This window comes from Numida meleagris, chromosome 19 (assembly GCF_002078875.1).
Source record: "Numida meleagris isolate 19003 breed g44 Domestic line chromosome 19, NumMel1.0, whole genome shotgun sequence".
Taxonomy (NCBI): domain Eukaryota; kingdom Metazoa; phylum Chordata; class Aves; order Galliformes; family Numididae; genus Numida; species Numida meleagris.
In genome coordinates, this window is record NC_034427.1 from 8295087 (window position 1) to 8306402 (window position 11316).

The 11316-nt window shown below is 47.2% G+C and overlaps 1 protein-coding gene across 1 annotated transcript; it reads right to left on the reverse strand.

Moving 5' to 3' along the window:
* BHLHE23 (basic helix-loop-helix family member e23) lies at positions 240–1949 on the reverse strand. Its single transcript, XM_021417054.1, has one exon. It carries the CDS (start codon positions 1892–1894, stop codon positions 1232–1234), a length of 663 nt encoding a protein of 220 aa, XP_021272729.1. The 5' UTR covers positions 1895–1949; the 3' UTR covers positions 240–1231.

Sequence of the window (11316 nt, forward strand, 5' to 3'; positions counted from 1 at the left end):
GCAGAGTCTTTAAGTGACTTCCTTCCCTACCACATCTTACACGAGCATCCTCAGAGCTAAGTTCTGTGCTAGAGCAGCCCCTTCTAAACACAGCTCCAGCACTGGGGGCAAGGCATTCTCCAGCAAGCACCGAAACACACAACCTGAATCTGACATACTTACAGGCTGCTTAACTGTAAACGACACACACAAGCATCTTTTGTGTGCTTGAGATTCATGAAACGAACTGGAGAGAAAACCCCAAACCCTGCTAATAAGGAGCTGAATGTCCCAAAGCTTTTTAAAGTATTGTTCACCTAACTTCACACCGGTCCCCTATGAAGCACTGCTGTAGCATCTTCTCTTTACCTGACTTCAGCAGGTGCTGTGCTCTGACTGCTAGCAGGCTTTAGAGACATGTAGGACAGAGAAAACAGCTATTCATGTCTTTTATTTATTATAAATACATATAAATATGTTAAGTGACTTTTTTTTTTTGTTTATCATGATGAGCAAAGGCTTTGGAAAACCTGGAAAACTTAACCACGCTGAAAAACAGGCAAAAAGCAGGCATTAGCATACAATCAAGAGTCCCCTCAGTTCAGTATTTTTTTTTTTTAAAGCACAAGAATGCGTCTTATTTTGAAGCATCTGTAATTTTGTCAGGAGCACCAAACTTCCTCCCTCCCACAAGCTGAGCAAATGACATTTGGACACTGGGATTTGTGGGTACAGACAAACCCCATCTGGCAACACAGGAACCCCTAGTTTACGTGTGATTCTGAAACACTGCATAGCTTTGGGGCTGGGTTTTGTTCCTCATAAGCTGTTTTTAACCCAGATCAATCACGCCCAAAAAACCCACTGAGGTTTCCATCTCCAGATCTTTCCCCCTCTCTGTGTTTCTGGAGTTCAGTTCAAGAACTGCTCAAGAACTTCACAAGCAGAAATGTTATGCGCACAGTTCACTAACAGCGCGGGAAGGAAATGACTCTACGGATGAAGCTGCATGGGGGAAGAACTAAATGAAGCTAGTAGCGGGTGTGCTTTTTGGGTTGGAGTAATGGCCAAATGTTTCCAATACGAGGCCCAGGGGACAGGGGAAAGTATAAGAGAAATGAACAAAAAGAAAACCCAGACTTAACTGATGGTAGGAAGCCAGGGCTGATGGCAGTGGAAAGAAAAGCACAGAGGTAAAAGAAAAAAAAAAAAAGAAAAATAAACCCGAGAAGAAGCCCGAAGAAGGCAGAAGTCAAGGCTTGTCGCTGCAGTGTTTGCAGAGGGCGGAGGCGGCTCCTGTGAAGGCAGTGCATTTCTCGGGGCAGCCGGGCAAGGCCGCGCTGGTGAAGGGGTACACGGCCGACTGTCCGAAGGGGTTGAGGGTGGCGGGCAGCGGGGCGCTGAGGGCCTGGCCCTGGTTCAGGTAGGCCACCAACCGCCGCATCTCCTCCAGAGCCTGCGCCTGCATGAGGATGTAGTTCTTGGCCAGCAGCAGGGTGGCGATTTTGGAGAGTTTCCTCACCGAGGGGCTGTGGGCGTACGGGATGACGGAGCGCAGCCCGTCCAGCGCGTCGTTCAGGTCGTGCATCCGCCGCCGCTCCCGCGCGTTGATGCTGAGGCGCAGCGAGCGCTGCTCCTTGGGCTTCTTGCCCAGCGCCGCTGCCTTCAGTTTGCTCTCCCTCTCGAAGGCCGCGCCGCCCTTCACCCCGGCCTCGAAGCCGTCCTCCTCGTCGCCGCTCTGTTCGCCGCTGCTTTCCGCCGACTTGCCCAGCGCCCCGGGGTGGAAGTCCGCCCCGCCGCCCCCCGCGTAGGCGCCCCGCGGGCCCTCGGCGCCGCCGTAAGCGAAAGCCGACGGGCCGTAGCCCGGGGCCAGCGCCAGGTACGCCTCGCCGCTCAGCGACTTGAGCTCGGCCATCGCCGCCGCCTCAGCGCCGAAGAGAAGCGGGAGGAGGCGGCCCCGCCGCTCCGCGCTGAGGGCGGGCTGTGAGGCGGCCGCTGCCCCGCCGCCCTTATATAGCGGAGAGCGGCCCGGCGGGATTCCCCCGCCGTCCAATCAGAGGGCAGCGAGGGGCGGCGGGCAGCGCCCCGCTGTGGGCACCGAGCGCCCCGCGGCCGCCAGCCCTGAGGCGCCGCCGCCTGAGGCAGCGCGGGACGGGGCGGCCGTGGGTGGAGCGTGGTCCCGTCGGGCAGCGGCTGTGTGGACTCCGCGCGGGCCTACCGTCCCGTGGTGACATTGCAGTCGTTCCCCCGACACAAATCGTGACAGCAGAGCGCACGCACAGGGTACATAGCTAGGAAAACAGGCTCCAGCCCCGCACTCTTGCTCCCCCAAGAGCGGCGGTCAACTGTGTGGCCGTAAAGGAGTCAGTGCTTGTGGAGATGGGTCCCCGTGCCCCTGGGTCCTCCTGCACCAGGGACAGCCTGCACTGAAAAACTGGGCAGAGGGAACAGATGGAAAAAGGGAAAAAGAAAAAAAAAAAGACTGTCAGTACCTCTGCACTGCGCTAGTTTGGTCCACGTGTGTCTATTTCCATGATTGCAGTGGGTGTCCAGGGCAGGGAGGAGGGCCTGCTTTTCAGCATTTTGGGGGAAAAAAAGGCAGTGAAAAGTGAGTGGGAATGGAAATAGTGTCACTGTTATGGAAAACTGGGGAAGTGAACACCCCCCCATCCTCACACTTGGGACCACCAGTCACTATGTGGTACGTGTTGCAATGGAGGCAGAGTTATGCAAGGTCTTGACAGCGGTGGGCATGGCGTGCTGGCCCGGTGGCTCTGATGTGGGTGAAGATGACAGAGATTTCCAAGGCAAAGCCCCCATCCAGTTCCATTTTCTTCAAAGGCTCACTGCACTCCTTCATTCCCTGTACTGGGAAAAGAAATGTGATCCTTTGTGACTCTGTCCAACTCTGAAGGGATTCTGTCCTTCCCTGTTATGAGCGCTGGTAACTGAGTGCTATGCTAAGAAAGGAAACAACTCCATTTTTCTTAACTGTTTTGGTTGCATTGTGGCCTTCAGTGAGAGAAAGCAGCCTTGCCATAACCGGGAGAGGGTCTGATCCACACAGAAATCTTATGGAGAAAACAAGGTGGACGCTGGCAGTGGTGAGAGCTGCATAGAGAAGGACAAGGAATGTGCTCTGTCCTGTGTTCTTGCACTGAGATGACAGCAGGGAAGACCCAATTTCAAGTTTTCAGTATATATTTTTTTGGCTTCTGGGGCCATGCCTTGTGCTGATCCAGGCCCCTCAAGTGCCTGCTTGGATGAGATACTGCATGTGTGCTGACATAGAGGTGCAAGCAGGTGGATATTGCCCAAAGGCAGTTGCAACCAGTTGATGCAGATGTAGCTGGTAGGTTATTTCCAGAAGTAAACACTAGTTTGAATGTTAAGGTGATGCAAGGATTATCCAGAATGTATTCTGTTTTTATCAGACCTTCTACGTAGTGTAGGTAGCTTGTCCTCTTCCCATCACCTCCCTTTCTGCAATGTGCTAACGTGAAGTGACGAGCTTCTCTCTTCCTTCTCCACATCAGAATCAGGAGTGCTGAGATCTGCAGCGACAGATGCACACTCACCCGTAGTAGCAGAGCTGCCTCCGGAGAATGAGGCTGTTCCCTCTGTGAATACAAATCTGGAAGATTGTGTTTCCACATTTTGGAACAGTGGAGTACATAAGCCTAGCTGCAGTGAAGCCTGGCCCTCAACCTGCGCCCAAGTTCTGACTATCATACTTTTCACTGATTTTCTCTTACCTTGCCTCTGGTGTCTGAATCTACAGTCGTGTCTCTTCTTTGCTGCCCTTATTGGACTTATCAGACCATGAAGACCAATTACTGGTTTTAGTCACTTAATTGTTTTATGAGAACTGGACCACTCAGCTACTCCTGGGACAGATCACTGTACACATTCACGGTGACTTTCAAATACAGGTGAGCACAGTGTAACTTTGTTCACCTCTGGGATCACTCCAAGACTCCAAGTGACAATAGACAATGGAGGAGGTACTAGAAAATTATCACTGGCATAAAGCATTCCCATGAAAAAGATGTGCAGGGACTGCAAAATGCGGATTGTCCCCTGCTGGAGATGATTTACCTTTTTTGCAATGTGCTGAGATCTTGCAATGAGAAGGACTAGCCATGTGACAACATTATAGGAATTCTAATGATAAAGACACAGGACAGGTAGCACTAACTTTCTCAGCATCTTGTATAACAAGCGTAATGCTGAGAGAAGGAGTGGACTGAAAATTGGAAGTAAAAGCTTTTCATGCAGACTCTGTAGTACTTTGATAAATAGATGAGTTCTTTAAGGATTTTTATCTACTATAAGAATACAGAGCAGAAGGATTCTTGCCTAATATAATTCCAAAATACATGTCTGAGAGAAACCATCTGAAGCCCATATGAATCTGAAATCAATTGCACATGAAAGAATTTGTTTTGGACTTCTACCTCAAATTTCAGTTGCGAATATATATATTAGAAAATTTTCAGTGTTTTCTCCTTGAAAACTGCTTTGGCTGCTATCTCAGAAAAAGGAATGTCTGATTTGGGATTTGACTTGTCAGACTAGAACAACAAAAAGGAAAGACAAAAAAAAATAATAAAAGGGCGTAATTCATGGAAGAACATTGAAGATCATCTCTCTTCCAAGTGGTTACCTTGCCTAGCATCTGAATTCCTAGAGAACTAGAATGAGATAGGGCTAAGCTATGGAGCACGGATCTTTACTCAGAGCCACGTGTTACCTAACACATGATAGATAAAGGACCTCAGGGTCTGCCGAGGACCTATTACTGAAACGATTAAAGCCGTTGCAATGACTGCCACAGTCAAACAGTAGTTATTTTGCTGGATTTTGCATTAACAGCATTTTGACGGGGGACCAGCTCACAAATGGATATTCTTCTATTAGAAAAGACGAGGCGAAAAATTCTGTGTCCATCCTTACTCACGTATTGGAAGAGTCACAAAACAGGACCTCTTGAAAAGATCGGAAAGAAGGGTGTTGGAAAGAAATGGTACGGCCCTGCGCTGCAAAGTCCCACGGTGACACCTAGCGACCAGCAGAGCCCAGCAGCCCACCGGCACCTATCCCTGCAGGCCCAGAGACCCAAAAGCCTATCAGGCACTGCAAGCCCCACCAGTGCTTATGGGTTTGGGGCTGGGACTCCACACCCTGTATTTTGCATACCTGCCCTGTAAATAAGACCCTGTTCCTAGTGGCTGCTGTCGCTGCAATAGAAGGAGGTTTTCCTTCTATTCAAACGAATACATGGACAGCAGAGTGCTTGAGCATCCAGGCGTGGGAGGGGGATCATCTTGTGCTTAGAAAAATGGTGCTGAAATGAAAGAGAACTCTGCCCTGCTGAGTGAACACAGTCCACTTCTTCCCTCGGGTGTGATAGTAGAAAATCAGCAAGAAAAATCTGGGAGAAAAAGCACAATGTATGACAATGCTGTGCTGGGTTGGGCTACTGCAAATTGTGGGTTGGCAGAGGACTGAAACTCAGAGCAGGGGAAAGCAGGCAGAGCTTGGCCTGCTGGTCTGTTGGCCTGTTATTTCTGCTAAGTTCTGGACTATCATTTGTCTATCATGCCTTCCCCAAAGATCCCCAAAAATGCAGGGATGCTATTCTTATTGTAGAGATGGAAGATCTTATGGTTAAGGTACAGGGCTTTGGGGATGAGGCTTCTGCTCTTGATCCTGCCCGAAGCTCACTTAGGTGCTAAGAAGAGGTTTGATTCTGTCTGTAAAACCCTCCTGAGACACCTGGTGGGTATGCAACGAGTCTGTGCTTAGTGCCATAGAGGCCATGCTAATTATGCATTCATAATAATTTGAAAGACAACAAATTCTTCCTTTATTACCCTATCCTGCAAAGCCCACCAGAACTGTCAGCGTTTAATAAATGTACCCTGAAGAGTTTCAATACAATGAAATGGGCAATATTGTGTTGCTCTTCAGACACAAGTGTGCACCAGCAGCTGTTCCCCAAGGATGAGCAGGAGACCTTCCAATGGTGAGCGAGCAGAGCTACCTGCAGCCTGGAAGGTTACTTTGAGGCAGTTCTTTTTTTTTTTCTCTCCAAAATTTATTGTAAATGCAGAGGCCTCTGGGGTAGAATTTACTTAGGCACTCAAATACTCACTTGTGTATTCAGATTCTTCTTTCCCTTCGCTAGGTGGCAGCAAGGAGACGGCGATAACAATTTGGAGGATATTTTTTTAATTATCATGATTTTTTAATACAGAAAACAGACTATATAACTGTTATCTTGTTTGAATGCATTTATTGAGCAGTCCCTGTCCACACACCGTGCTAGGAGCAAATTTGCCAGAGCAGCAAAACTGGGCGCAGCTCCGGGACTCGGTGCCTGGCTCCGGGAAGATTACCCGGTCTGCAGCTCCCTCTGCTGGCAAACCGTCTGCTTGCAGCAGGCCGGCTCAGGCTGAGCTGCACCTTCTACATTCCTGTTACAGCTCTCTTCGTTACTTTTGCTAAGAAAAGGGCTGTGCATGCTCATCACCACATGTCACCGCACGAGAAGGAAGCACGTATTTTCAGGAAAAGTTTGAATACTCCTGCAAAGCTACATCCAAGGACATGAAACGTCTGCTAAAGAGCAAGGAGAGAGCACAGAGGACCCCAAGAGCCAAAGAAGGTTGCTCTGTGGAAACTAAAGCAAATGATAAGCACAGCCCCTTTCTAATGCCTGCATTCCTCTGCTCTTAGCAGCTCTCCTATCAAGTCACTGTGCCTTTTGGTAGCTCTAACTAGATGTCCCTTCCAGGGTCTGCTCCTGGCTCCAAGGGGCTGCATGCCACCAGTGTGCTGGTGACCAGTTTACAAGAAAAAGCACTGATGGCTGCAATGACAGGCAGAAGGAGGGGATGTGCCAAGCTGGATGAGGGTATGGCCACGGTCTGTCTTGGAGGGTATGCAGGGTGAGTGCACATGCACTGTCAGGTTGGTGCTGAAGTGTTCAGGAGAGATACTGCTGTCACATCCTCAAGTCTTAGAGCCCGTAGGGGAGGCACAGCACTCTGATGTTAACTGCTGCCTTTCTAAGGCACTGCCTTCTCCCATCAGTTGTGCCTGCCTGGCTCTCCCCCTCTGCAGAACTGACCCATGCATTAGGAAAGGTGATGCTTGAGAGGCCTGGATGTGACAGATGACTTTTAGGAAAAATTGAGGTGGAAAGATGTCCCAGCACAGCTCCAAGCTGAGAAAGGATGCAAGGCTCATCACTGTTCACAGAAATGGGGCATGGCTATCTATCAGAAAATTTTTAGAGTAGGGATTTGGGTTCAGGATAAGGTCTAGACTTCTTTCCCAAAGACAAATGGTGTGTTCCCTCTCCTGACTTTCACAGGATGGAGATTTCTGCTTTGCTGGGTGCTTTCAATTCCCTCCTGCAATGTGAATATCCCAACGTAACGAGTGTGGGAAAAGTTGGCTGCTCTAATAAGACAGGGGAGCAGTTGAAAATGGATTAAGAAGGGATTGAATGTGTCTTGCGAGAGCTTGGCTATTGATTTCTAACCCTCCCATTCTGATGTTATTGCAGAAATGATTTTCTTCTGCACCGTGCAGAGATTAAATATTAATAAATAGAAAATTAAAAAAAAGGGGGGGGAAAGACCAGATCCCAAGACATTCTGCAGCACAATTAAAAAGCAAATGAAGGATTTCTAGCATGAAAAACTTTGTTTCCTCAAGTTTCCTTGAGCTCAGAGTAGAAACATTTGGTTAGATCATTTGTAATATTTCTCTGTAGTGTTTTGTAGCAGGGTTGTGTGAGTTTGAGCCGCATCCCATTGCAGCAAGTTCAGTATGACCACAGAACAGAAAGGATGGAGCTTTACTCAGATCCCATTCATCACTGACCCACTTACTCACTGATGATGAGGTAAGGGGGAACATGCAGGTCTGCTCTGCCTTCACTCACACTGCACCCTGCAGTCAGACTAAATTCCATTAGGTGTCTATTTATTATTTAACAAGAGGAGATGGAGGTCCAGGCACATCGAGATGATTTTTATGTCCTAGATGTTTCACTTCTCACAAATACTGAGCTGCTACTTCCCATGAACCCTGTGGCTCCGAGGTGAAACCCATGTCCTTGAGGCTCTGAAGCAGGAGTGGTTGGGTGACCGTCGCTTCTAATGTGTGCAGAATTTGCAAGGAAAACTTCTTGTATGAGATTTGCAATTCTCATGATGCCTCATCTCCTTCCTCATTCCAGGGGAGTTGGGGCACAAATGAATGAAAAAAGAGCATGATGAGAATCTTCCACCCAACTTGTGCAAGATCAGTATTCTTTCTGCAGCAGGGTACACATGGATTATGCAAATAAAAGTCTGAAGGCATCAAGTATGGAAGACTATTCTTTTTTAAGGGAGATGCTATCATGAACAACTTGCTAGGGCTCACTTGGGTCTTATGCAAAGGCTGCAGCAATGTATGTGTCTGCCACCCATCATTCACAATCTCTCCCAGTACCCTAAGAGGTTGCTTATGTTGCCACTGTACATTGTGCAACTGGGATAAAATAAGATCTGTGCACAATCTGCTATGCTTTTCCTTTTTTATTTTTTTCCTTCTTTTTCTGTCTTTAGAGTTCTTGCAGTGTTCTCAGAAAAGGGGAATTCTGCTCTCAAAATGTGAGACTGCAGGAACCAGGCCTGAACTTGATGGCTCCCTGAGTAATACTGCTCTCCCTGTCAGCCTGTATCGTTGCAGCATTCTTACTTCCAACTGCAGCACAATAGATTGCAGGATTTCATGGGCATCACTCAGCCTGCAAGCTCCAGTTTCAGGCAACTAGGTTTCACCAGACCCACTTCCCACAGTCCTGGTTAGGGATTCTGGAGTGATCTTGTGATGCTGGCTGCTTTTCTGGCAGCATTTTGTGCCAAATACATGGAGAAATGGATGCCCTGGGCTTCAGATTCTGCTGTAGGGCTGAACAGATGGAGCTCCACTCTTCAGTCCTGAGGTCATCCAGGTCCTTGAAATCAGTGGGAGTCAGGAAGCTAAAGGTTTGTGAGACCCTGCTTATAAAGTGCCGGAGCTTCTGTAGCTTAACAAATGACAGCTTGTCAGCAAGGCTGGAGTACCTAATCACAGGCATTCTTCATCTGCTCTGAAAATAAAACACCTTGCATTGGAAAGTGGTCCAAGAATGCTTGTGTGGACAGTTATTAGGGATCAACTGATGGGTGGTAACCCTGTGAGCCACAGTAAATCAATTGCTTTCTGTTACTTCCCATCCTCTCAGCTGCTTTCTGTGCTTCAATTCCTCATCTTCAAAATAGCAGCGTTTGCAGTCCTGGGGTCTGAGAGGATCACAAAAATGATTGTAAAACACTGGTATTGCAGGTAGTGATGGAGTCCCATAGACATGCTCCAGTGTCACCTGCTGAGATGGTACAATAACAAAAAAAAAGTGAGTAAATGCCCTTCCTGGGTGTATAAACAAACTGTGCAGATTATCCACCACGTCACACCTAGGTTTAGAAGCACCATACGGCACTGCTTGGCAGACACTTGGCAATATTTAGTGACTATTCTAGCTATATATATAATGGAATTACAGAGGGTGTGAGAAAGCAGCACCTCCTCCCATCTGCCCCCTTAAGGGAAGCAAATGCTTTGCTATAACACTGTTCCCTGAGAGCTAGAACTTTAGCAAATAAGGGTTGTTAATAAGATTTCATTTTCTCACTAATGCTGTGGTGCTACATTATTAATTTAAAACTGTATTTAGCCTGACATGCTAAAGTGCTAGGCCTCATTATTAATGCATAAACCCATGCCTCTGTTGTTTAATTAAACACCATGATTATGAAGTTCTGATGTGGTTTAATGATAGCAGGCTGGAGTGGCAGAACAATCCTGTGCTCAGATCTCCCCCGTGTTCCCCTCCTGCCACGCTGTCCTTTCATTTCCCTGTAGAAGCACAAATGCAGTTGTTGTTCTGCTGAATAAACACCTCAGGACGGATGACTTGGGTCTTCCCAAGGTGACACAGAATTGTATTTTTATTTCCCCAGGCTTATCTTCTTATTGACCAGAGATTTCCATCCTCCCTCATTTTAACGCCTCTGAAGGGAACTGTTTCTATTTCTCCAAAATACTACACTGTAAGAGCTCCCAGTGAAGTCAGGAGAGGTTTACAACAGATTCCAAGGGAGCAGAGTCTCACCTGAGGGAGAGAAGAGACCCAGAGAAGAAGCCTAGACCGGTGTTCTGTATGTCTGTTTAAACCTGGCCGTTTCTAAACAGCTGTTGTCTTGGAGACGCATCTTGGTCAAGGGAAGATGATGGGAAGAAAATGTTGTACTGAAGCACGTAAAAATTATGTGGATCTAGTCCAGGATGACAAACTGTGTGGACATTTCCTTTCTTCACCTTCTCCACCTGCATCCTTCTGAATTCAACTCAGGTGTTCTGGATTCATTCAGGATTGCTTCATGCAGCTCAGAATTTGTTATGTTCTCCTTTTCAAGACCAAGAGTTTCTGGGTATTTCTGAGTGATTTTTTGCTATGTATTCTCTCCTTTCTCCCCTCAAAATTTGGCTTCATCATCTTACTCCTCCCCGCTCCTCGTGACAATTCTTTCTGAACAGCAGCTCACCCAACCTGCTTGCAGAGCCTCCTACTTTATTGACTAGGAGTAAAATTAAACATATTCTTATGTGCTTTCCCACTTAATAAGGATTTCAGCAGCTCAGCCCTCTGTGCTTCTGTTTCTCTCCATTTCCCTTGCCTGTTTTTCTGTTCAAACAGGAAGCTCCTGGCTCTGGAGCCTGCCCTTCTAAAACTGTGGGGTCCTCCCTCTCTTTGGAAGGATTTGCCATCCAGGTGACACCTACTTCTTCACTCAGCAGAGCCCAAATTCTGTTTCAAAAACATCTTTGATTCTTCTCCTTGTGCCTCTCAGAGAAGAAAATTGTTGCTTCTAATCAATCTTTGTGATCTTGCGCTGGAAGTGAGTGCACAGATCTGTTCTCTACAAGTACAAATACAACAGAAGTATTACCAAGCTTAATTTCTTCCAGTAGATTATTTTTAAAATATATGTGTTCAGCAAAGTAACCTTCCTCTAACAAAGAGATGACCTTCCTGCATTTGTCGTGCTTGTTGCTAGGATTTAGATCTTTGCTGAAAGCTGTTATTTAAGTACAGAAGAAAGTGCATTTTCACCTCCATTTGAGTAAACTGTCATTTTCTACCATTCACTGCTTTTCTCACCATGGAATAATAATTTGAGGTTCAGTGTGGTTGTTTTTTTTTTGGAGTGAATGCATTCCAGGAGTGTAGCA